The sequence below is a fragment of the Citrus clementina genome, unplaced genomic scaffold (genome assembly GCF_000493195.1).
Source record: "Citrus clementina cultivar Clemenules unplaced genomic scaffold, Citrus_clementina_v1.0 scaffold_7, whole genome shotgun sequence".
Lineage (NCBI taxonomy): Eukaryota > Viridiplantae > Streptophyta > Magnoliopsida > Sapindales > Rutaceae > Citrus > Citrus x clementina.
The window spans coordinates 4153865-4176809 of NW_006262075.1; the positions used below are offsets into that span (position 1 = coordinate 4153865).

The window sequence follows — 22945 nt, forward strand, 5'->3', positions numbered from 1 at the left end:
GAGCTCCCTGGTTGCTCTGGCATCAGTGGACTTGTTGTTGAGAAAAGTTGTTTAAATATAAGACCTTTATGACCATATTCCACCATCCCTAAGTGATCCTGGCCTCATGAAAATAACAATTCTTCTCCTTCTATTTGTCTTTTTTCCTTTTGGTTTGATGTATTTCTTATTTGATACAGGCCCCGTACGGTTCCAGAGTATAAGCCGAAGGAATGCTTAGCTATGTTCAAAAGATGGGACTTTGAAAGAACCTCTGTGAATTGTGATCATTTCCTGGGTCCAGCCCAAGTTCCAAAATCTGCGAGTTGCAAGATGAAAATCTTGTGTGTTTTGGTTTGCACATCGACAGCCTGCTATATTTTCATATCGCAGTTAATATCATCTAATATTTGGGCATGGCTAAGGTGCAGAAACTGCAAGTAACAGCTTCGAACTTTCCCATTTCCATCACCTTGCATTGGGATCTCTTTCTCTCTCCTCTAGCACCCGTGGAAGTTCCCCATTGGTTGTGTTACTTACAGAAGCTGTAACATAGACTTCTCCCTAATATTGATATCAAGTGGTCTAGGAATATTTTGCATACAAACAAACATTTAGAATTAAAAAATAAGGAGGCTGTGGAACGGATGCTGGCTCGCGTTTAATGAATCTTTAAAAAATCCATGGAAAGTTTTTGATGAATTCCAAAATCATCTGAATAACTCGTCTTTTTGAAGGTGAAAATTGATCATAGATGCACAGACGCTTTGAACCCAAAAATACTTGCGAGCAATAAACACAGAGGCATAATTATATAGAAAGAAAGAAAGTGCTATTTTCACAAACGCTTTGGCTGCCTTGTGTTTGGGTACTGGTTGCTGTGCATTTTCGATTTATTCGTCAATGGGCCGTGAAGAGAAACGACGTACGTTCCATGAAGCCGTTGTTCGCACTCTTTATCCTTCACCGCCATCGTCTCCACCCCAAGTACTCTCTCTTCCTGATTTTTCACTTTTCATCTTTCTCCATAGAAGTATTATTGAATCATTTTGAATAATACAGGAGGATCAAGATAATGAACCTGCCGACAAATTAGACGAAGACTTTGATGTGGCACTTATAAATCCAGGTTTGAGCCTTGACATTGCATTTTTTTTTCTTTCCCAGTGGAACAAACCACTTAGTAATAAGAGGTATAAATGAATGCAGATGATTATCTGAGGAGCAGTGCATCAAATAATGAGCATGATAATGATGATGACGAGGGCGAGGTTACCGAGTGTGGACCTGAAAAGCTGACGAGGGCTCAGCGGAAGCGGCTTCGTAAGAAGAAACTCAAGGAAGATGCTAGACGCCGCAGAAATATTATCGGTCCTTTGTTGCCTACAACTAGGGATGGAGATAGTAGTGGTCGCGGCGGTGGGGGTGAAATTAACTCTCCAGACGTTCGACAAAATGCCGACGAGAAATGTGCTACTCCGAGTGTCGAGTCCGGTGAGATTGTAGAACTCAAATGGCATTATTATTTTTTAAAGATACAATTCAGTTAACATTTTTTTCTTTTTTGCTTTTTTGTTTAAAGGAGAGTTTAGTGGTTGCTGTAATCAGAAGAAGTTAAAACATAGGAGGGTGGCGAAGAGGCTGGCCAGAGAACAGTTGAAGCTCTCTAGCTCAGTTCCAGAGAATAACAGAGGAGACCAAAGCCGTGAGTCCGCCGCCCATGAGAAAGAAAGTTGTGGACAAGATAAAACAGAATAGCCCGTCGATATATGAAATAGTGTCAAAAAGCTCATAATTCTTGCTGTCGACATTGATGCCATGCCCAGAAGCAGGAATTTTGTTGTTGTTTGTCTTTGGCATTGATCAAGTGAAATCACGGTTTATATTGTTTTTCTTTTTGATTCACAAGACTTCATCCGGGATTAATAAATGTCTCTTACTTTTGTGCTCAGTAGCATCTACAAATTGTTTTCTGCTCAACAAATTTTTATTGTGCTAGATTATGTGTGGTTAAAAATAAAATTTTCAGAGATATAATATAAATTTCTCTAGTTTGTTAACTGAGTTTCTCGTCATGAAAGTGACTTCACCATATAATGCAATATTAGGAAGACAATGGATACATAAAATGAAAGCTGTACCCTGAACTTATCATCAGGTTTTGCGTTATCCGACGATTTACGGGATGGGGGAAATTAGAGGTGATCAGGCTACAGCTCGGACATGTGCGGTACTAGCATTAAAGGAAACCAAGAGAAAAGATTCAGATTTTGAAAACCAGGCCAAACGAGATGCTAAATAGCAATTATAGTCAAACGGCGTGGGTCAACAAAACAGAGAATTCGAATCAATAAGAGACCCAACCGTAGAAGATGTAAATATTGTTCCAATAGATCCAGATAATCAAGAAGTCGTTCGAATTGGCTCGCTTTTGGAACCAAATGAAAAGTAGTCTATAAAAACCAAAGTTGTAGGAGCGGAAAGAGAGGACGGACAAGAGGTAAAAGAGAGGCAGAACATAAAGAAGCCAAAAGGTCAAGCAATCAAGAAGAAAGAAAGGCCAAAAGGAAGTAGAGCATAAAAAGCCTGGAAGGTTGAGCAACCAAGAAGCCATAAAGAAGTCAAGCAATGATGAAGGCACAAAGAGGTGAAGTAGCCAAGAAAGAAGCAACCAAGAAACCAAAAAGAAATCGAAGATCATGAACCAATGAAAAGCTGAAACAGAAAGTAATAATAGCAGTAAAAAACAGAGCTTATTTGTTTGCAACAACATAAATCAAACCAGATATTTTCATATACGATTTGGTTCTGCCCACTCTAATTCTCATCAATTCATCTACATGAAATTATTCATACAGACAATGCCGTAAATTTTTCTCAAATCTTTGGGCCTAAAGATGACAAAATGATTGCACGTCTCTATTTCTTTTGTGGGGCCTGGACTTTAGATGGGCCGAATTGGGCCTATATTTTAAGGCCCCCTAAAAGTCAATGAAAAAGCTTGGACATTTACTTTATTGCCCCGCCCTTCATTTCAGCTAGATGCAAAATCAGCTCGCTCTAACCTCTATAATCTGTAGAGAACTAGAAAACCATAAACCCTAAACCACACTCTATCAAACCACAACCATCACCAGAATGGCGGAGCTAAAGCTATCGGAAAGCCGAGACCTAACCCGAATCGAGCGCATAGGTGCACACTCCCATATTCGTGGTCTTGGTCTAGACTCATCCCTAGAAGCGCGCGATGTCTCTGAAGGCATGGTGGGTCAGCTCCCCGCCCGTAAGGCCGCCGGCGTCATACTCCAAATGATCAAAGAAGGAAAAATCGCGGGTCGGGCCGTCCTCATTGCGGGGCAACCCGGTACTGGTAAAACCGCCATAGCAATGGGCATGGCTAAGTCTCTCGGCCTTGAAACTCCCTTTGCCATGATCTCCGGCTCCGAAATTTTCTCCCTCGAAATGTCGAAAACCGAAGCCCTAATGCAAGCATTTAGAAAGGCTATTGGCGTGAGAATCAAAGAAGAAGCCGAAGTTATTGAAGGAGAAGTTGTTGAGGTGCAGATTGACCGCCCTGCAACATCTGGGGCGGCAGCGAAGACAGGGAAGCTGACACTGAAAACTACGGAGATGGAGACCGTTTATGACTTGGGTGGGAAGATGATTGAAGCATTGGGTAAGGAGAAGGTGCAGAGCGGAGATGTGATTGCTATTGATAAGGTTTCGGGGAAGATTACGAAGCTTGGGAGGTCGTTTTCGAGGTCTAGAGATTATGATGCGATGGGTCCTCATACTAAGTTTGTTCAGTGTCCTGACGGGGAGTTGCAGAAGCGGAAAGAGGTTGTGCATTGTGTTACTCTTCACGAGATTGATGTGATCAACAGCAGGTATTTACTTCTTTGAATTTTTTTTTTTTTTGCTTTTATTATGAATCTCGAATTTTAATGATCATATTGTAATTTAAGATGGAAAGGATTTGAGTAAATTTTTATTTAGACTGACTAGGCAGAGCTAGTCTTTCTGGACTGGTCTTTGCTTATCCTGTCATTTGCTATTAGTTTAGCTTGATAATGACGACGATTTCATTAAGGTCGAAGTTGTATGACTCTAATTCCTTTGGTTTGGTGCAGTCAAAATCATGCATTGTAAATTTAGTTTGTTATGCTTGTTATGCATTGTAAGTCTGCTATTAGTTTAAGTTTCGTGTTTGAAGTTTATTAAAGCAGCACATTGTTGGAAGAACGGGAAATGTTGTGCATATTGTTATAAAGTTAGGGACCAAAAGTCAAACTGAAAAAATAGCAGATTCATGTTTTACGCATTCCGTTTAATCTGTCCAAGGTTGAGTTATTCTTATTACCACAAATGAAAGAGCATTGAAATATTGATCTAGCCATTATAACTGAGATCACTTTATCAATGTGTTCAGCAGCATTAGATCTTTGGGTAATCATAACTAAAGATCCCGATTTCGAAGTTGAAGCAGCATTTTTGAGTGGATGAAGTGATTAAATCCAATAGATCAAAAGTGAACAAAACTTTAACAACAATCAATATGTTTTTAGTTTGATAAGAGCACTTAGTTGACTTAAAAAGAACTTGAAATTCCTGCTTCAGGCCATAAGATTTGTGTAAACTATGAGCAATGTACAATAAGTCCTTCATTTATCTCTTTGGAATGATGTTGTATAAAACAGGATAGAGGTCTGCTGTTTTTTAATGACATCTATTCATAGTTTTGTCTATCGGTCTGCTTGGAAAAGACTTTTACTTGTATGGATTGCCTGGCTGCAGTTTGATGAGAAAGAGACTGAGTTAGATATTGCCTGATCCCTGAGGATTATAGTCCCATTCTTTTGTCTGACAACTTCATACCTCCCAATTTCAGAACACAGGGGTTTTTGGCGCTCTTCACTGGTGATACTGGTGAGATCCGTGCTGAAGTAAGGGAACAGATTGACACAAAGGTCGCAGAGTGGAGGGAGGAAGGGAAGGCAGAGATTGTGCCAGGTGTCCTCTTTATTGATGAGGTGCACATGCTTGATGTCGAGTGCTTTTCCTTCCTGAATCGTGCTCTGGAGAATGAGATGGCTCCAATTTTAGTTGTTGCTACCAACAGAGGGATCACTAGAATCAGGGGCACAAACTACAAATCTGCTCATGGGATTCCGATGGATCTTCTCGATCGCCTACTCATCATCTCTACTAAACCCTATACTAGGGATGAAATTCGCAAAATTCTAGATATCAGATGCCAGGAGGAAGATGTGGAGATGGCTGAAGATGCAAAGCAATTGTTGACCCGTGTTGGGGAAGGAACATCGTTGAGATATGCCATCCATCTTATAACAGCTGCTGCATTGGCATCTCAGAAACGGAAAGGAAAAGTTGTGGAAGTTCAGGACATTGATCGCGTCTACCGTCTATTTTTGGATGTACAGAGATCAACTCAGTATTTGATGGAATACCAGAGTCAGTACATCAATGAAGTGACAATAGAAGCTGATGAAGATGATGCCAATGCCATGGTTCCAGAATAGTTCCTCCAGACTTGTGATATTGAGATTATGCATCAATCTCGCCTTGTTAATTGTAGTTATTGCCAGTACTTGCAACATTTAGCTATGCTTTATCCATACATATGTGGCACGTGTTTTGGTTTAAATAGTTGTGGATCTTACCACCTTCCGGTATGCTACAGTTTGAAAGATATTGGTTTGTTAATTATGTGACAGGCTCCGGCGATTCCCCAGCGTTATAATGTTTGATCTCGAATCTCGAATCACGAAACATGGTGTGGTTGCATCCTATATATGTCAAACTGGTGTGATCACTATCGTGGTGTCGATTTCAGAAATTGCTTAAAGCCTCAAATGGAGTTTCGCATAACAGGATATTGCTTCGTTTGAAGTGTATGTGGGCTCTCTTGGGTATTGAGATAGTAGCCGTTGTAGAAAATAAATTAGAGCTATAAAATAAAAATTGAGGATGTGTCGTATAATTTTTAATTTTAATGAAAATATGAAAATATATTATAAATTTTTTATTATGAATGTTCAATAAAATTAATTTAATTTTTTAAATCACAGATAACAAATGTTTATTAAATATTTTAATACTATAACTTTAAACAACAGCGCCGAACTATGCAAAGCAAGTCCTTCAATGGATTAGTCAAAATATTTTTGAGTTACTCAAAGTACATTGATGTATTATTGACTTTGCCACCCTCTTGATATGCTAACATTCTTCTGCGTGCCTCCACTCTCTCTCTCTCTCTCTCTCTCTGAACCACATGTTCAATTTGCAGAATTGCATATTCCTCCGTGGGCCCGGGGAAGAAAAAAACCATGGCCTGCTCCGGAAAAGCAGGATAGACCTCATTTGATTATGGAAAATGATCTTTGATTAATCTGATATTTTCAAGAGTTTGAAAGCTACTTGGAAGATATCATCAATCTCAGCCTATAAAACTCCAAATGTTATTTGTGCGGAAAATACAAGATAATTAACAATCTACATGCTCTCTCTTCCACTGGAAAAATATATATAGTCCAATATATATTAAATATTTCTATTATATGTTTCTCTTATCAGATGCTGTAACTCTTGTAATATAAAAAGATAATTATTGAAAGGTTTTTTAAGAAATTATTCAAAGATGTTAAAACAAAAGAAATATTGTAAGAATCATCTACGACAATAAACTAGAAAATATTTAAAAGTATTGAAATGCATGATAAGTATTCAAAGAAATATTGTAAGACCAATAATGTCCTAAAGTAAAACGTCACACGGACACTTAAGTACAATTATAGGATGAATACCTAACTCAAGCCAGAGTTAGGACAATGCCCATAAACCCTATTGAATCAAGGGGCACGGGCTCAAATATTAATAAACATAACATATCAATTCCTGTAGTTGCACTAAGCACTCAATAGTTGTCACCTTCTGTATAGCGACAGTTTGGAGCCACTTAATAACATTTTCAGGTTTGGTTAAAGAAACACCTAAGAAGATGGTAAGAGAAAAGTTCAACCTAGCAACTAAGACAATGCTGAATAGAAACACTACTAATTTTAGTGACCAAAGCAAAATCCAAATCTTCAAGTCCATTTCGTGGGTGCGAAAAGCACCATAATTTGGCCAAAAGTCAGTCAATCACCAGCAGCACAATTAGCATACCATTCTTTATTTAATAATAAAGCCACACTCACCCAACAACATCATGCTCTCATCAAGCAAAAGTATTCACATGAAAATTAACCCTTCAATCATGCACTAGTTTATGCCACCAGCGCCGAGGCACCAAAAAGAGAAGAAACTATTGCCTTGTTCTTTTTAAAGTGAAATAAAGGAAACGAGAAAAGCAAAAGCATAGAGAATCAAGTGCTTTAAAAAAATACAGGTAAACTGATTCATAATTAACCCAAGATGCTAAGTCACACACTATCAGCACTTCTATCCTTACTCATGTGAGGCTGGCTTTTCAAGTAATTTCAACCGCTTCCTTTAAGTAGATTGCCGTCCAAACAGGCCTAAGTCTCATCCCCTGGTGTACATTTATTTCACACAGGTCTATAAATGTGACGCTCATAACTTCATCATTTTTCCTTACTTTCTTTTACAGGACAAAAAAATCAACCGTATAGTCTATATCACCTCTCTACAGCATTTGGCCCCGGTTGTAAAATCACATATTCCCGAATCTCATATCTTATATAAATCAGATGAAATATGTGTGTATCACTTTGACCGAGGAAATTAAGTAATATATTACCAAGTAGACATGAATACGAAGATAAAATAATCTACTTATACAACATTTCTAAAGTGTTACATTTCCCATTATTTCCTTAGGATGCCTTATAAATGCCATTTTAATCTTTTTTTTAAAAAAAAAATATTTATCAATTTTAATATAACATCAGCATAAAAAGAGCTCAGTCCACCCACTATTTCTCAAATCATAAAAATTGTACAGCCAAACAAACATTATAATTTTTTTTATTATTGTACCTTATCCCCAAGGACCATCATCAGGAAAATCAAATGGCACAGGGGACACCAAGCTGGAATCTCGTAAATCCGGGTGCACAAACCCATACTTCCTAAGGACTTGATTATCAGCAAAATTTAAAGCCTTGACCATCCCGCTCCAACACGTCTCTCCAGAATACATCTGATTGTGGTCCCCACTGCACGGCTGGCACCCCGTGAAATGCGTGATAAACGGCCTCCTCCAGCTCCCTCGCCCGTTGCCAGCCTCCTTGAGATACTGCTCCCTCTGCGCAGCATAGCTCTCGCTCACTTTCTCGGCGTGCCTCCTTCTTAACGTGCGCACCCTTCTCTCGATTTCCATATATCTCCCCGTAATATTATCGTACGTTGGCACAATCTCTAACCAATAACCTTCAAAATAAAATTCACCCTCCAAATAGATATTATCATAATATTTATCCTTCTCCGTGTACAGCAAATAAATCAGAGCTGCCTGATCGTCTGATTCGGGAAATATTTTATCCTTGAAGGTTGATCGTTGAACCTGACCCCACTTAGCATAATCAGCACCAATGGGACCCATGTTAGCCCAGGTGTCCATGAAATCCATAGACCACTGACAATTCCTTATCAAGAAAACGCCAGCGTTCAAGCTGGTCCAGCTCTTGGCCTCGTAAATCAACTTAGGCCAGCCATGAACGACGACGTTGTGATTCCTGTACCTCTCCAACGGAAGCTTAAACTCCATGTCGGTGAACGCGGCGTCCGAGTCAACCCACCAGATCCACTCGGCCTCCGGGTGGGCCAGCATGGCCGCTTTAACAACAGGTAACTTAGCCCAGAAGGAGTTCATCTTCGGATTCAGCAGCACATTGTTGTAGAAAATGTCATAGCCGTGGATTCTACAGTAATCAACTTTGTTTTTAAAGAACCTCAAGAGCAAATGATCGCCTATAGGGTTTTTACAAGGCTTCGGCTGTGAGCCTGTGACTAAAACAACGCGCTCGCGAGCTCCGGCGGCGAATGAAGGATGAAGTTTGAGCCACCGCTTTCTTTTCTCGTCCCAGTCTTCGATCTTTTTCTCGATGGAGTAACTCAGTTCTTGGTCGTCGTAAAAGGTTTCATCAGGAGGGTCGTAGCGTAAATTAGCAGCACAACCCGGTGATCGCGCCTCGCTCGTAGCTTTTGCTTCGGAGAGTGGAGTGGAGTCAAATCGAGGAGCGGAGTTGAGAAGAGATGAGAAAGACCAGACGATTAAAAGAGCAAAGAAGGCACCCCCAAGAAACAGAAACCCATCTGTTAAACAAGGATGGGTTTTGTTACGCACATGTGGTTTCGCCATTGGAGAATATTGATGAGAGAGCTCGGGCGAGACCATTTTCAATGAGATTGAAACCCTTAAAAAGGCTTAGACGACTCGGTGGTGAATCGTCTTAACCCACTCACTTACTGGGTGTAACGGCGCGACATGTGTACGGGACAATTAATTAGCTTCGGTGGCTTTTTCTTCGGTTCTTGGTCTGAATTTAGAATGTGTTTTTAAGTTAGGCGAGGGATACACTGACAAATTTGCTTTCGCCAACTACGGTTGGTTTACTTAATAACAGTTTATAGGATTACATTGAAAAGACGGAAAAAGAATGAAACGGGACAAGCGTCGGTTTCGTGGCCCCGAGGATGCTAAAATGCGCTTGACGTGTTAATTAAAGGCGAGAACTGCGTTTGGACTTTAACTTAGGTGTCGGGTCTTTGAGAATGACACGTCATATTTTTTTAAAACCTTGCTGGGTGCCGACACTTTGGACTGGACTTTCACTTCCTTTTCGGATCTTCTTCATGCGCTTCGGACTTGGCCGTATCTTGCGTTTAGTTGTCTGCTTAATTGAGGTTTAATTGCGATTTAACAAAACTATTGATTTCGCATGGTCAAGAAGGACAAACGAAGCAGATGACGTCTTGGTTGTCCAGATCATTACAGTTTCGACTAAAATATTGAGTAGTCGGTTATGGTAAAATTTTCAGTAATTTAAAATTGTGGTACACATATATATAGTTTTAGTGTTGATATAGTTCAAAATCTTTTATTGGGGGAAAACTATTTAATTATATAATTTAATAGTATAATGTTATTGTACTATTAAATTATATAGTTTAATAACTTTTAATACCATTAAAACACATAATTTAATAATTTTTTTGGACTTTATTTATGATCCTAAATTGAAACATACATACATATATACATACATGCACATATATATAGTGAGAGAGAAATTTTTTAATCTAGAATTTTAAAGTGCAAGAAAGTTCAAAAAAACTTTAAAATCTTACAGTTTTAACACTTAATTTTATATACTATTAAACACATAATTTTAAAAATTTTCCGCACTTTAAAATTTTGGATCCCCACACACACACCAACATTTGAATAGACCCAAAAAGTCCACATGTAAGATAATCCCAATAAAAAATTACACGAATCTATTATTTATAAAGAATAACCTAAGTAACCTAAGTACCTTGAAATCGATTATAGATAAAGCGCCCAAATGGTGAGTTTTTGACAAAATGTCAAAGGTATGATTTCACAAAAAATGACTTAGGTCCATCATCTACTAAGAAAGACTTAGGTTTTGTTCTTTAATATTCCTAAGTGAAACGCCCAAAGTGTGAGCTTTTCTACAAAATGTAAAATGCGTGATCTTTAAAAAAAAAAAAAAGACTTAAGCCTATTCTCTAAAAAAAAAAAAAACATTTCAATTTTTTAATATTTCTAAAGAAAACACTGAAAAGATAGGTTTTTGATAAAGCGTCAAAGGTGTGTTGATACAAAAATAAAGAAGGTGCTTAGGAAAAAAATTAATTTCTTACAAGTAGGATTCTACTGAAATCACTTACAGGCAAAATGCCGCAAAACTGATTTTACATATGAGGAACCAACATAAGAGTCGAAGTCAAGCTCAAACTTGTTAGCCGGTAAAAGCCCAGAAATCATGACAAGTGTCTAGAGAAGACCTGTCATGAACAAGCCGGACACATGTTGATATGACATCTTTATGCATGGGTTTAATGGATGTGTCACGATAGTTCTTTCACCTTATACTTCAAGTGGCTTGCATATAAAGGGCAAGCTTCCTACATTTGAAGGTAAGACCCAAAGAAAAAAAAATTTGAATACAAAAATACTACTTAATTCTCTCTAAATTTTATCAATCTAAAAATTGAGCACAAATGGTTGATTTAAGAGTTAGAGGGTTATTGTCGACAACCCTGTCATACCTAGACAAATTCTTTTCATTTACAGACTTTTAATCACAAGAATACACATGATATTAAACCCACATTACAAAGAAAAATGGACCGTGAAGCTTGACGTAGAAGAATGTCAGGAATTAAAAAAAATATAGTATCTATATGTTATCAACACATATAAATAAGTAAAATAATTTATACAATATGATTCTACATATTTAAATTTATCTTCTTTTTTTCTTTTATTGTTTACCTAATTTGAGCATATTTAGTGAGTGAATACAATTATTATTATCAAACAATAACCTCACATGTAAGATATGGAAGCTTTAGTCAGCAATTTTTTTTGAGTTATTATATTATTGTAAGATTTCAATGTTATTTTAATAAAAATAAGGGAAAATGTTATTTTCCTTAGCTATGTAATCAATTCTTTTTTCTTTATACAATAATGCTACATTATTGTATATTTATTTTGTAATATCATTATCGATTATTTATTATGTAGTTAAATTAAGGACAAAACTATTTTGACCCTATTATATCTAACACCCAGTTTGGACCCCTAAAATTAAATTTATACTTCTAAGACATTCAGACATCATCGCTCATAAACCAATCACCATGTCCATGTCAATCGTTGAAAGCGATGCTCTTGATTTAAGGAGAAATAGTTGTAAAGGGCCGTAGCCGATGATAGTCTTTCTAACTCTTTAGTCCACAGGTCATTTCTCACCTTACCTTGAATAGACATCATCAACAAATTGTATAATCCACACCCATCAAAAGTCAGAAAGTTCATTTGTCTCTTTGAAAGAATCCCGCCGGATCGCACTGGAGTTGATTTCTAATTGCTATTCCAAACGAGAATCTTTTATCATTGTTAGATATCAACTGTCGTCACACATGTATATTATTAGGAGATAGAATGACACTTTTACTTCAATCAGAATTGGATGTTATAATATATTACAGTTGTGTGGTAAATAAGTAGATTTTGTTCTCATAGATAGCAGCATGTCGTCGAGTCCTTGATAATGAGATGGCATTGCCGTCACATGTGGTGGTAATTCCAAGGATGATGAGTCCTTGTAACTCTGACCAGCCCACCAGCAGACACCGCGACGCTACCCTGCATCATTGGGTCCTATGCTCATGTGATCCTCTGACAACAAACCGGCTAAAGTTTTTAATTCGCAGTGGGTGGGATTCTCGAGACTTTTATGACAGTAGATTAAATTTTAATTTCTGCGAAACTTAACCGGAACGCTTTCATAGCTCAGTTGGTTAGAGCACCCGTTTAGTAAGCGGGAGGTCTTGAGTTCGACTCTCAATGAAAGCAATTTTTTGTAATTTCTCTTTCCCTCCCATTTTCTCATGGAAACATCTTTTGAATAAGAGTTTCTCACTTATTAGATATCGGTAGAAAGTGCGCAATACTGGGTCCATTATTATCCATGGGTGCTTCTGACTTATAAATTTACAAACAATCGGGGAATGTAACACTTCTCCATACCAATTTGTTCCATCCAATAACAGATACAACAAACAAGAGTTATTTAAGCACTTCAGCTACTGACCAATTATAATCTAACTTCACTTCAACATCCTTCCATATCCCGCCACTTCAGATAAACCAGACCGGCACGATAATGAGTATATGCCCCAGCGACCACCAATATATGGAAGAGTTGATGGCTATGCCCAGCAATGTCAAATTTCCCAGGCATCCACCGCTCTGGAATCCTTGTGGCATAAACCAGTGCTCCGAGGCCATAAAATAACCCCATCAGAAGCTCATACCCAGTTGTGTGGAGTGCCTCAGGCTGGTGCGAGAACAAGATAACCTTGTGCAGGATTGGTGCAACACCAGACAAGCCCATGCCACAGAAAAGGGATGCACGAACATTACGGAATTCAGGAGTCTGAAAGACGGGCAAAAGAGACGCCAAGATTGTTGCAATTCCTAACAGAGTTATAAATCCCATGTACAGGTTGCAGAAGAAGGGAGTGCACATAAAAGAATAGTAGACAAGCGGATAGAAGGAAGTAGATATAAGGGCTGCAATTCCAGCATAGTCGAGTCTGAGCATAATGTATGACATTCGTTCAGAGTGGCATGACAACAGGTGGCATGCGCTGCTCGTCAGCAAGCAAAACATAGCCCCACCCAAGAAGGCAAAAAATGGCCACCGTGTTATTGGTCTCACCATCAGGGGTGCTATTATGTTAGCCACATCCTCCTTAACACTATGCTGCATTTAGACAAAAGAATAAAGACCTTATGTCTACTTATCACTACACTGACAGAAAATATATCAACAACATGCGACACAACTGTATATAGCATCATGCACTTAAGTATAATTTTGACTATTCCCCCACAGTACTAATTCGCAATGCTGGCTAAGGAAATAGCAATACAGCTCCACACTCTGCCAACTTGTTTGGTCATGCCAAACATCAATCAGGGGACTGAAACTCAATCTCTGTTCTATAGCAAAGAACAGATTTTAAATATGCCGGCTGGAAATAAGTATCAGAAAAAATATCCCCACCGTGTGGAGCCAACGAAATTAAAGGGAAATAAACCTGTCCAATCTCTGTTCTTCAGTAAAAGAAGAGATTTCAAATATTCTGGCCGGAAATAAGCATCAGGAAAAAATATACCCGCCACGTGGAGCCAAAGAAATTAAAGGGAAATAAACGTGTTTTTACTATATACAACCAAACATCCGGTCTCAACAACTAAAAAGGAGATGGACAGCTAAAGCTCATGCAACTGAAGTAAGCTCAGAAAGTTACTATTAACTGAAGCATTAAAGAGAAGCATTACCAGAACACAAACTTCAGTTTGGTTTCCATGAGAGAATCGTTCAGGCAAACAATTGTATAGATGTTCCATGACATGCCAACCAGAGAGTGACGGAAGTAAATCCATAGAAGGCAATGTAGTTTTTAACTCCTCTCTAAGCCTCTGCAGATTAGGCAAGTTTGGCAAAGATGGAAGGCATGTCAAGAGTTCTGCTTGCAATTTGTGCAGATCAGCATTTTTAAGTACCTCAGGAATATGTAGAGAATGGAGATCAACAACCCTTGGAGCCTTCATTGCAGTATATATGGTAAGAGCAAGGAAAATGAAGAACCCAATCAAATGTCTGCAGTGAATAATAAAACTCTGCTGTTAAAAGTTATAGTAGGAAAGCTACTAATCAAATCCAAGAATCAAGCAATGTTTATTTCAAGAATGCACTTCAAAATTTAATATGCTACAAATATACGAGGGTTTGGGACATAAGGGAGTATATATCATAATTATTAATCTTAGACATTAGGTGCCCCCAGAAGATTGGCCGTGTGGTTTTCAAGTAGCTTTCTTTAAATGGCCAACCGAGTTCAAATCCTAGGGGAGGTAGCGTGTTTAAAAAAATGTCCTATAGCTAATGTTTAAGCAATATTTAACTCATAGAACTACCAGTTTGTTACATAAAAAAGTCTATTTAATATGAATTATAGTGCTGGTTATGTAAATCAGATAGTAGCTGAAATACTTTGGCCACGCGACTTTCTCATTATCTATGTTTACAAACTGAGATCCTCCATACTTACCAATGAATAATCAAATCCATGATGCAAAAAACATTCTAAACCATAATAAGATACAATCTCAACAAGTTTTCTAACATTTCCTCATAATAAAAAATAAAAAAGCAAAAACATTAGGTTTTTAACTGCAGACTGCGGTATCAAAATTCCACCTATACTTCAGACTCCCACATAAAGTTATCAAAGATCCCTTGGTTTCGAAACGTTTTACAAATGCTATGATGTCAGGAACTAGAGGTGTCATCTACATCAATATATGATTGGAAATATGAATTGATCGCAATACTAGATTTAGACAATAACCAGGCATTTCAATATTCGGAAAATGTGAACAAAATAAGGTTAACAAGTTATAACATTACTATATAGAAAAGTTAAGAGTAGGTTTTGTGGGTCCTGACTAGTTTAGCTGGTATGATTTCTCGTCAAATCCCATTCACATCAATTTAGGCCATAGGGGACTGGGGTTGGGTCGGGTTAAAAGTTTGAGTACATCTTTTTCCAACATAATAGAGCAAAGGATAATATTAAAGGATAACTTCTTTGTAGCATTGTGTATTTGGATCCAGCCACCCCTTTGGACGATTGGTCAACTGACAGCGGTCAGCAGATAGATCGGATTCACGTTTAGAAGATCATTCGATGGTTACCGTTAGTTGGGCCTCTTCACTGCACTTAGAAGACTAAACTAACTGAGTAGCTGTGCTGGTTTATCTGTTTATGCTCAAAGCTAACTTTCCTTTCTTGATTCTTTTGTACTCTCGCACTTGCCTTCCAATTTCCCCTTCCTCTTGCCAAATAATGAGCAAAAATAATGAGGAAACATAAGGAAAGGCTATTTTCCTCCTTTATTTCAGTATAAAAATTGATAGCAAAGACAAAGGATAGTTTGTTCTGCAGAAACATTGGGAAAGAAATCCACAAAATCGAAGCAACACAGGGATCTTCTCTGATAATTTTCGAGTAAGTTCCTAGATAAGAAGATGTCCCCACATTCTTCAAATATATTATAAGACCCAGATCTCTACTAGGGTGTTGCAATACTGAAGACACGCTTCACTCAAATAAGTCTTGCAGCAGCTATATACGTGGGCCCTGCCAAAAGTCTTACTCTACCAATCTAGATTAATCTTAGTTTAATAAGCCAATAAGCCTCTCCAATTGCCTCAAACTGAGCTCAGTTTGCCTTTTCCCTTCTCCTGGCAAACGAATTCCAGCACTTGTGATATGCTAATGCTTGACCGGTGTTTTTGAATTTAAATTTTTCCAAATACAAGACATGCGAAGATGCAGTTTTCTTATAGACTTCACCTTAACAACATAGCTGGTCCTAGTGATGCATCTTATTAATATATTCCACTAAGGCAAACAAATTATTACAAATCATCAGCAAAAATTTCACCACTGAAGCTGCCATAGTCTGTGCATAGTCATATGGAATAAAATTATAATACTTCACAGTTTTCTACCTTAGCATTTAGCTATTTAGTCTTCCAGATCAAAATAAATAGTTGCTTTAAAGAAAAACTTACGTCCAAACATTTAACGTCTCATTGTGGATGGTGAAGATACTAAGCAAAGTCTGCTTCAATGGCCATTCTGATCTATAATGGCCAATGATAAACTCATTATCCCTCAAATAACCAGGCAAAGCATGATATTCCACAAGCTGGCACTTCACCCTCTTCCACAATCTCCTCCCTTTTCCTTCCTTGGAAGAAGCAACTCCATGGTTCTCCATTGCTTCAGAAGCTTCATTCATATGCTCACCGTTAAGTTGCCCGCCACTCATCCTCTGCTAAAACCAATATCAAAACAAAAAAAATTGTCATCTTGATATTTTTTCAATCAAAGCTTGTCATATTAAAATTCAAACAGCCTCATTAAGCCAAGCAAGATACGCTATTATCTTTCTTATTAAAAAAAGAAAAGAAAAGGGATACGCTATTATATTTCAGTTGAGTTAAGAAGATTGCCGGTTATATCTAAGCTCATGATGGTAGTGTTTTGCAATTTAATATGAAAAAAACATACCCGTTTCCTTGGTTTTTGCTTCACTTTACCAACAATCAAACACAAGATGATGTAAGAAAACATACGAAGCATATTTCTTTCTTTCTAGTTCAATAATCAATACAAAAATACCCTTTTGTTTTTCTTGTATTTTCCTTCAGTTCACCGACAAACAAATATATGATCAACAGAAACATAAAAAGCAATGATCCAAGAAAACAAAAGAGACAGAGTGAAATAAAAGTACCTGAAATTGAAGAATCAGCAGCTGGGAGCAGAAACCCGAATGGGGATTCGATATATATAATTATAATTCAAAGCCAAACAAATGCGGAAGTACGAAAACATTCAAGTCACACTCGCATGCCTTTTACGTATTATTAAAAACTGTAACACTGGCGAGCTAAATTAAAATTATAAGCTCTTGACATTAATGGGAAGAGAAGGAAAAAATATATTCGAATAGGAGATGCGGAGATGCCCTCTTTGATTTTGTTTGAAGGCTGCGCTTTGGTAGAATTAATAATTAATTGATGATTTTGTTTACATTAGAACGGTAAATGGCAACAATTAAGATTTTGTGGACCCCTTTAGTTTTGGGCCAGTTATTTATTTATTTTTCAATTTTCAATTTCCCCGGCAACTGGTGTATTTGGTGGTCCAGGCCAATTTATTTTACAAAATCTGGTCCAATAAATTTGTGGGTAAAAATGATAGAGAGAGTAGATTTTTAGTTACGCGAACGATAACAAATTCCTCTCTGGTTTCTACTTGCAAAATGGAGAACTTATTTTAATTAAAAATAAAAAAAATAATGAAAAGTAATGACCAACATATTGCTTATCCCCTTCGTGTTTCAATTTGCAAAGCATGAGACCAAAAGTAGACGAAGGATTTGTTTAGGTATAAACAGAAAAAAAAAAAAAGGAAGAAGAAGAAGAAACTGTATTATTTTTTTCAAGCAGTCAGAAAAAGCAGCGTGGAAGTGAGACAAGGAGACAAAAGATGATGTCAAAAGCGAAAGAAAGTTGAGGGTACTAAAATATTCCAGAAATATATGCTTACGGAACTGTATGTAACACAGCAAATGGGGTGCTTCCACGTGTTGCAGGAGAGAGGAAAAGCAACCCAAACTCAGCTGATGCAAGGCCAGTTTGCACTGAGCTGTTACATACAGAGTCTGCAAGGTAGCCTTGTCCTGTGCTTAGGCGGACGCTGGCACCCTGCTGAATAAGGCACGTTTTGTCTTTATTATTGGAAAATAGAGCATTTGATACGCAACTTGGAAACAGCGACCCTTATCAAAAGGAAGGCACAGGGGGGAATACTCGAAGATCAGATGCCAGAGATATTTTTGTTCCAAGTTTTATACAGAGTACGGTGAGGTAGTTGGGCGGTCAAAGTCTAGTTATTAATGTGTTTTATAACACTTATAGTTAAAGTTTGACAGTTTATTAAATTTTTTTCTTAATTTCTATTTTACAATTATACTTTTTATTCTACAATAACTGCAATTTAAAAACTACAACACCTTAATATATTAGGACAAGAAATTTGCATATAAGAAAAATAAAAAACGAAAGTGCCGATATATTGATCAATAATAACAAAAGCTCGGGACTTGATGGTAATGGGCCGTCCAATACTAAAAGTAAGCTGATAATATTTGTAGAATTTGCATCAAACAGAACTTTGATATTAGGATTTGTTTCTTCATTTTCTCAAAAAAGTTACATCATTTTTCCCACAAATGAATGAATGATGTCGGTGCTCCCCCGTGCTCGCTTTGACTGGGGTTTAGGCCTGATGAAGTTATGGGCTTAGCTTAGATCAACCGAAACTGTTTTGTTAAGTCATCACATTCAAGCCCGTTTGAAATTCACTTGCCTTCTGAGGAAAAATTGTGCTTACACTTCCGAACTTTCTTATGTTTGATTTTTGTTATACCCGCTCTCGAGTATGATTTATCAAAATTTCAGTGACAAAGACTTGAAGAGTACGAAAGAATACTGTGGTGTTCAATGCGATAATAAGATAAAAAATTTCTTCATGGGCTGATGGGTGACATGAAAGCTTTAATCGTAAATAACGCGGACAATAGAAAACCGGGGGGAGTGAAACAAAAGAGTACTGATATTTTGAGGACCAGCCATCCTATATTATCATCATTAGTTATTCCTCAAGCTACAACAAACTAAACTAAAAATCATAGAGATCTTTTTTATTACTTGTGACACAATCAGGCTAGGAGAAACTTCCTCTATCACATAACTCCTCTCGCAATCAACATCACCAAACGTGTGACTGAATCAACTGCAAATTCAATAAACAAAAGAAGCAGCTGCTCATCATTGTTCATGTTGTTTTAGGCTCTTTCACTTTCACTTTCACTAGCGATCCTTCCTTGCATCTATCTTCTACTGACAGCTGATGAGTCGCCGCATGGCTTTGCTGTTCTTATATTTTGATTTGAGTACTGTGTCAAATTGAGATGATTTTGGATTAGTTTTATTAAAGGACACGAGGACAATTTTAAGCGTAAAATGGTCTCAAGATCAACTATTTTGGACACCATACTTTGACTAATAAAAGAATGTAGTGCAAGATAATTTACTAATTGAATAGAACTAAAAATCAATGATCAATATTATTAATTTATTACACATCTCTATGCTTATCATCAATATAGTAAAGAAAATCATGTAATATTTCATTTACATATTGGATTGATTGATGAGTTGTTTTAGTAGACTAAGTCAAAGGTCGAATCACGTATTTTATATGCGTTTTTCTTTTTTAATTTTACCTTACTCTTAATTTAAAACCCGAATAATGCTTTATATATAAGTTGATCCCTAACTCTTGTGAGCACTATTAAACTACCCCTAGATAACCTAAGCACACCACAAGCTCCGATAGGTGCTTTAAATGAGCTCCCTTGAGATCTTAGGATTGGCTCTCCAGGGACGTCCCAAATTCCACTAAACAATCCTTCCTGATCAGCTATCCTAAGCTTCCTGTTACCCAGTCTTCAAATTACAAGCCCTCTCAAATAAGAACTCTACTCTCATCTGACCACTACACCACCAAGAACCTCTCCTATGCTCCGCTCTCAAACACACACCTCTACTGTATTGTTGAACCGATTTACCTCACCTTTCCTGCACTAAAAATATAAATCCCTCATTGTGTCTGATCAGGACTTTGACTCTCCAAAATTTAGTTGCAAACAGGCACTTGAAGATAATCACATACTTGCAGTTTAAGAAGACGCTTTAATGCTTGATCACAAGTGCATGTTTAGAACTTCATCAGAATCATCATATCACATTGAAAAACAATCAAACACGAGAAAAAAATAAAAATAAATCATGTTCTTACAAATCGAAACTTTCTGGGGGAAAGAATTAAAACCAAATACAAACTTGATCAAATTTTTGGGCTTATCTAGCATTTCCAGATTCCAACGCTTGCTAGAAAGCAAGTCCTGGCTTGATTATGTGTCCTTTTATCTTGTCTTAGTCATCACAGCTTCCCCCGAAAACCACCTTAAGCTTATCATTTACTGCTACATGCTCTGGTTTTTGGACAGAGTTAATGTGCAGCAATTGGGACCTGTTCTTCCTTATAAGATTGTAGCATCTTCTAACCATATCCTGTTCATGACAAAACATATTTGTTCACTCTTGAGTAAAAGTTAAAATACACGAATCACATTATGAATTCCGCCACTTAACATTTTCTTAAATAAACCATCATGAGTCATATGAGCTGGCAAGCTGGCTATATGACCCGTTCTGGAAATGACATTCTATGCATTTCTTGAACTTGTAAAAGCTGTTGTTTCACAAGGATTCAGGGGATTTAACTGAATTATGTACTTACTTTATTCAATCTTTTGTGAAAGCAGCCTAAATTTTGTTCATCAACACTGTGATCAGTAGCCCAAAGCACCACAGCTGCTGCTATTGTGGATGGAGGGCAAGCCAAGAAATCGATCACTGCTTGGAAATTCCGAGAAAATAATTAATGGAATGGACGGAGTATAAGAGAGTGAAAAGGCTGAGGGAAAGAAATTTTAATTTATTTGGAAATCACCTGTCCTTGTGCTAATAATGAAGTCGGCTGCGTGTGAAAAAACGGAGCCAAACCCATCACGTTGGGGATTGAAGCATGAGATTTTAGAGATGAAATAATGTACAAAATCGAAGGGGGTTACGGTGCACAATCGCCACTTGAGACTGGACATTACCAGAAGCTCCATGCGGTGAACTGTTTTGGGCTTGAACAAAAATCTACTACTGGGTTCTATTAATTGAAGGTCTAAGAGATTAGGGACGCTTGTTTCCTCCATTTTAGCTGCTACGGCCAGGCATGCAACCGATAACAAGTGCCATTGCCATCCTTTCCCTGGCTGCATACAGCAAAGGGCCGGCCAATTAATCAGTAACCAAAATATATAAAAGCAAAGAGAGCATATATGTTCCAATAGTAAATGGAGAATGAATAACCTTCATACTATGGGACAACAGGAAACGATCCAAGTAGTTCACAGAAAGATAAGCCGTTTCAGGCCGAAATTGGCTGTGAGAATACACCTGCATGCAAAACACAGATTGTTATGGTCTTACGACATGAGTGATCAGGAAAAATTCAATTCAGGAACCATCTAATTGATTACCATATATACCTTTAGAATCCATTTGATTGCCTCTTGTCGAGATGTGACAAGCTCTGGAAGCTTACGATATTTTGCCAGTAATTCTGATCCTTGCTTCTGATGATCCACCTCTGAGTTGAAAATGTTTACAATGAATTCCTCATCATCAATAAGGGAATGATCAAAAGATTCATGATAATCACTGCAGATGTCAGCATCCATAGAAACAATGTCATCGGTTGATTCATCACAGAGCAAGTTACAAGTAGGAGACACAGACATTTAGGGTGCTAGTAAAATCAGTCAGTAGCAACTAAATATCATCCCACAGGAAAAGTTCAGAGTTCATATGCAGTGGTAGAAGTAGACCGGTCTGTTTTAGTGGAGATCAAATCGTGACGTAAGTAAAGGGATGATGTGGCAAGATGTGAACGGGCCATGGAGAATTTCGCATGAAACTTCGTTGCACTGAATCCAAATGCTGAAGGGCCCATTCGCATTTCTCAGAATTCAGAGGCGCAAATATCAGTGCCATACAGGGTGTGTTTTGTATCACATTAATATTCAATGCTTCCCAGCAAAGTCTTTCTGTATTTCTGATAAATACATTTCTCCTAGAAATAGCTAACGGACGTGTGACAGCGTCAGAACAAGAAAAAGATTTGTAAGGTAGTAATTAGCAGGTTTTGTTTGATGTTTTATTTAGATGCAATTCTTTAACCCACGGGTTCCTAAGGACCCCTAAAAAAGCTTGAAAATGAAATCGCATTCATTTCGGAGATGAATCCAAAACTCAAAAAGTTTTTAGATTTGGGTTAGGAAATTTTATGGACTCCCTGAACTGGACTCGAGATAAATTTAATAATTAAAAAATTATTAATTTAATATTTTTCATTATTTAGCCGTAAAAATGTTAATCATATATTCAAATTAATTTAAGCTAAGATTCCAACTGTATTGGTGGTTTAAGAATCAATCAATAGATTTATACAAATTGATAAATTAAGCCTTTATACAAACTACTTTTATACAAATTGATAAAACATGATAGGATAGTTAGATACTAAAATTTTATTAAAAAAAGGCCAAATTAGGATACCACCTTAACCTTTTAAGTCGGAATAAAATTATATATATACACACACACACTTAATCTCAACAATCAAACTATTGAATTAATGGACATTTTTTAATGATCCTGCATATATTGAAAGTCTTCTTCTTTTTCAATTTTATACATCAAATCATGATCTCACTTTATAAATTTAATTCACATATTTAAAACAAATATAAGTTCCTAAACTTTCAGCAAGTGTAGTAGTCTCTGTCATGCATATATAAAATTAAAGGTTCTGTTTCAAGTTGTACTCAAAAGGAATATCTAGCTTGCTTGTGGGATTAAAAAAATAACATGAAAAGTATTAATACAGA

General features: G+C 37.2%; 5 protein-coding genes and 1 non-coding gene across 9 annotated transcripts; 3 read left to right on the forward strand and 3 right to left on the reverse strand.

Moving 5' to 3' along the window:
• Positions 1 to 782: 782 nt before the first annotated feature.
• LOC18037135 lies at positions 783 to 1904 on the forward strand. Its single transcript, XM_024180864.1, has 4 exons — positions 783 to 966; positions 1042 to 1108; positions 1189 to 1473; positions 1562 to 1904. The coding sequence occupies exons 1-4, from the start codon at positions 883 to 885 to the stop codon at positions 1735 to 1737; spliced, it is 612 nt and encodes a 203-aa protein (XP_024036632.1). The 5' UTR covers positions 783 to 882; the 3' UTR covers positions 1738 to 1904.
• A 1097-nt stretch (positions 1905 to 3001) lies between these two features.
• LOC18036260 (ruvB-like 2) lies at positions 3002 to 5706 on the forward strand. Its single transcript, XM_006426034.2, has 2 exons — positions 3002 to 3866; positions 4868 to 5706. The coding sequence occupies exons 1-2, from the start codon at positions 3118 to 3120 to the stop codon at positions 5517 to 5519; spliced, it is 1401 nt and encodes a 466-aa protein (XP_006426097.1). The 5' UTR covers positions 3002 to 3117; the 3' UTR covers positions 5520 to 5706.
• Positions 5707 to 6193: 487 nt separating this feature from the next.
• On the reverse strand, positions 6194 to 9695 carry LOC18037353 (putative glycosyltransferase 7). Its single transcript, XM_006426035.2, has 2 exons — positions 8002 to 9695; positions 6194 to 6444 (listed from the first exon to the last, which is right to left on the reverse strand). Exon 1 carries the CDS (start codon positions 9359 to 9361, stop codon positions 8003 to 8005), a length of 1359 nt encoding a protein of 452 aa, XP_006426098.1. The 5' UTR covers positions 9362 to 9695; the 3' UTR covers positions 6194 to 6444; position 8002.
• Positions 9696 to 12503: 2808 nt separating this feature from the next.
• Positions 12504 to 12577, forward strand: TRNAT-AGU. The gene has a single exon. It is a non-coding gene; the product is annotated as a tRNA-Thr (tRNA).
• Positions 12578 to 12665: 88 nt separating this feature from the next.
• Positions 12666 to 17853, reverse strand: LOC18037354 (heptahelical transmembrane protein 4). 3 transcript variants are annotated; one of them, XM_006426036.2, is made up of 4 exons: positions 17102 to 17853; positions 16374 to 16636; positions 14072 to 14393; positions 12666 to 13490 (listed from the first exon to the last, which is right to left on the reverse strand). In XM_006426036.2, exons 2-4 carry the CDS (start codon positions 16631 to 16633, stop codon positions 12837 to 12839), a joined length of 1236 nt encoding a protein of 411 aa, XP_006426099.1. In that variant the 5' UTR covers positions 16634 to 16636; positions 17102 to 17853; the 3' UTR covers positions 12666 to 12836. The 3 variants fall into 3 exon arrangements, with proteins under 3 accessions (XP_006426099.1, XP_024036405.1, XP_024036406.1); XM_024180637.1 differs by having other exon boundaries at positions 16374 to 16639; XM_024180638.1 differs by lacking the exon at positions 17102 to 17853 and having other exon boundaries at positions 14072 to 14338; positions 16374 to 16451.
• Positions 17854 to 19217: 1364 nt separating this feature from the next.
• Positions 19218 to 21840, reverse strand: LOC18036084 (cyclin-D2-2). Of its 2 annotated transcripts, XR_002904656.1 has the most exons (6): positions 21545 to 21840; positions 21366 to 21452; positions 20953 to 21268; positions 20740 to 20855; positions 20236 to 20510; positions 19218 to 19330 (listed from the first exon to the last, which is right to left on the reverse strand). XR_002904656.1 is itself a non-coding variant. In XM_006426037.2 (5 exons), the coding sequence occupies exons 1-5, from the start codon at positions 21794 to 21796 to the stop codon at positions 20373 to 20375; spliced, it is 909 nt and encodes a 302-aa protein (XP_006426100.1). In that variant the 5' UTR covers positions 21797 to 21840; the 3' UTR covers positions 20199 to 20372. The 2 variants fall into 2 exon arrangements, 1 of the variants encoding a protein (XP_006426100.1); XM_006426037.2 differs by lacking the exon at positions 19218 to 19330 and having other exon boundaries at positions 20199 to 20510.
• Positions 21841 to 22945: the final 1105 nt, after the last annotated feature.

Excerpts from the sequence above, each read along its gene's own strand:
- LOC18037135 (XM_024180864.1), top strand. The coding sequence starts at position 883 with ATGGGCCGTGAAGAGAAACGACGTACGTTCCATGAAGCCGTTGTTCGC. Across the intron at positions 967-1,041 it reads CGCCATCGTCTCCACCCCAA|GAGGATCAAGATAATGAACC; the intron begins GTACTCTCTCTT and ends TGAATAATACAG. Across the intron at positions 1,109-1,188 it reads TGTGGCACTTATAAATCCAG|ATGATTATCTGAGGAGCAGT; the intron begins GTTTGAGCCTTG and ends AAATGAATGCAG.
- LOC18036260 (XM_006426034.2), top strand. The coding sequence starts at position 3,118 with ATGGCGGAGCTAAAGCTATCGGAAAGCCGAGACCTAACCCGAATCGAG. Across the intron at positions 3,867-4,867 it reads ATTGATGTGATCAACAGCAG|AACACAGGGGTTTTTGGCGC; the intron begins GTATTTACTTCT and ends TCCCAATTTCAG.
- LOC18037353 (XM_006426035.2), bottom strand. The coding sequence starts at position 9,361 with ATGGTCTCGCCCGAGCTCTCTCATCAATATTCTCCAATGGCGAAACCA.
- LOC18037354 (XM_006426036.2), bottom strand. The coding sequence starts at position 16,633 with ATGAGTGGCGGGCAACTTAACGGTGAGCATATGAATGAAGCTTCTGAA. Across the intron at positions 14,394-16,373 it reads GAGACGTTAAATGTTTGGAC|ACATTTGATTGGGTTCTTCA; the intron begins GTAAGTTTTTCT and ends TATTCACTGCAG. Across the intron at positions 13,491-14,071 it reads AAACTGAAGTTTGTGTTCTG|CATAGTGTTAAGGAGGATGT; the intron begins GTAATGCTTCTC and ends GTCTAAATGCAG.
- LOC18036084 (XM_006426037.2), bottom strand. The coding sequence starts at position 21,796 with ATGTCTGTGTCTCCTACTTGTAACTTGCTCTGTGATGAATCAACCGAT. Across the intron at positions 20,856-20,952 it reads CATTATTAGCACAAGGACAG|TGATCGATTTCTTGGCTTGC; the intron begins GTGATTTCCAAA and ends ATTTCCAAGCAG. Across the intron at positions 20,511-20,739 it reads TTCACAAAAGATTGAATAAA|GATATGGTTAGAAGATGCTA; the intron begins GTAAGTACATAA and ends TGTCATGAACAG.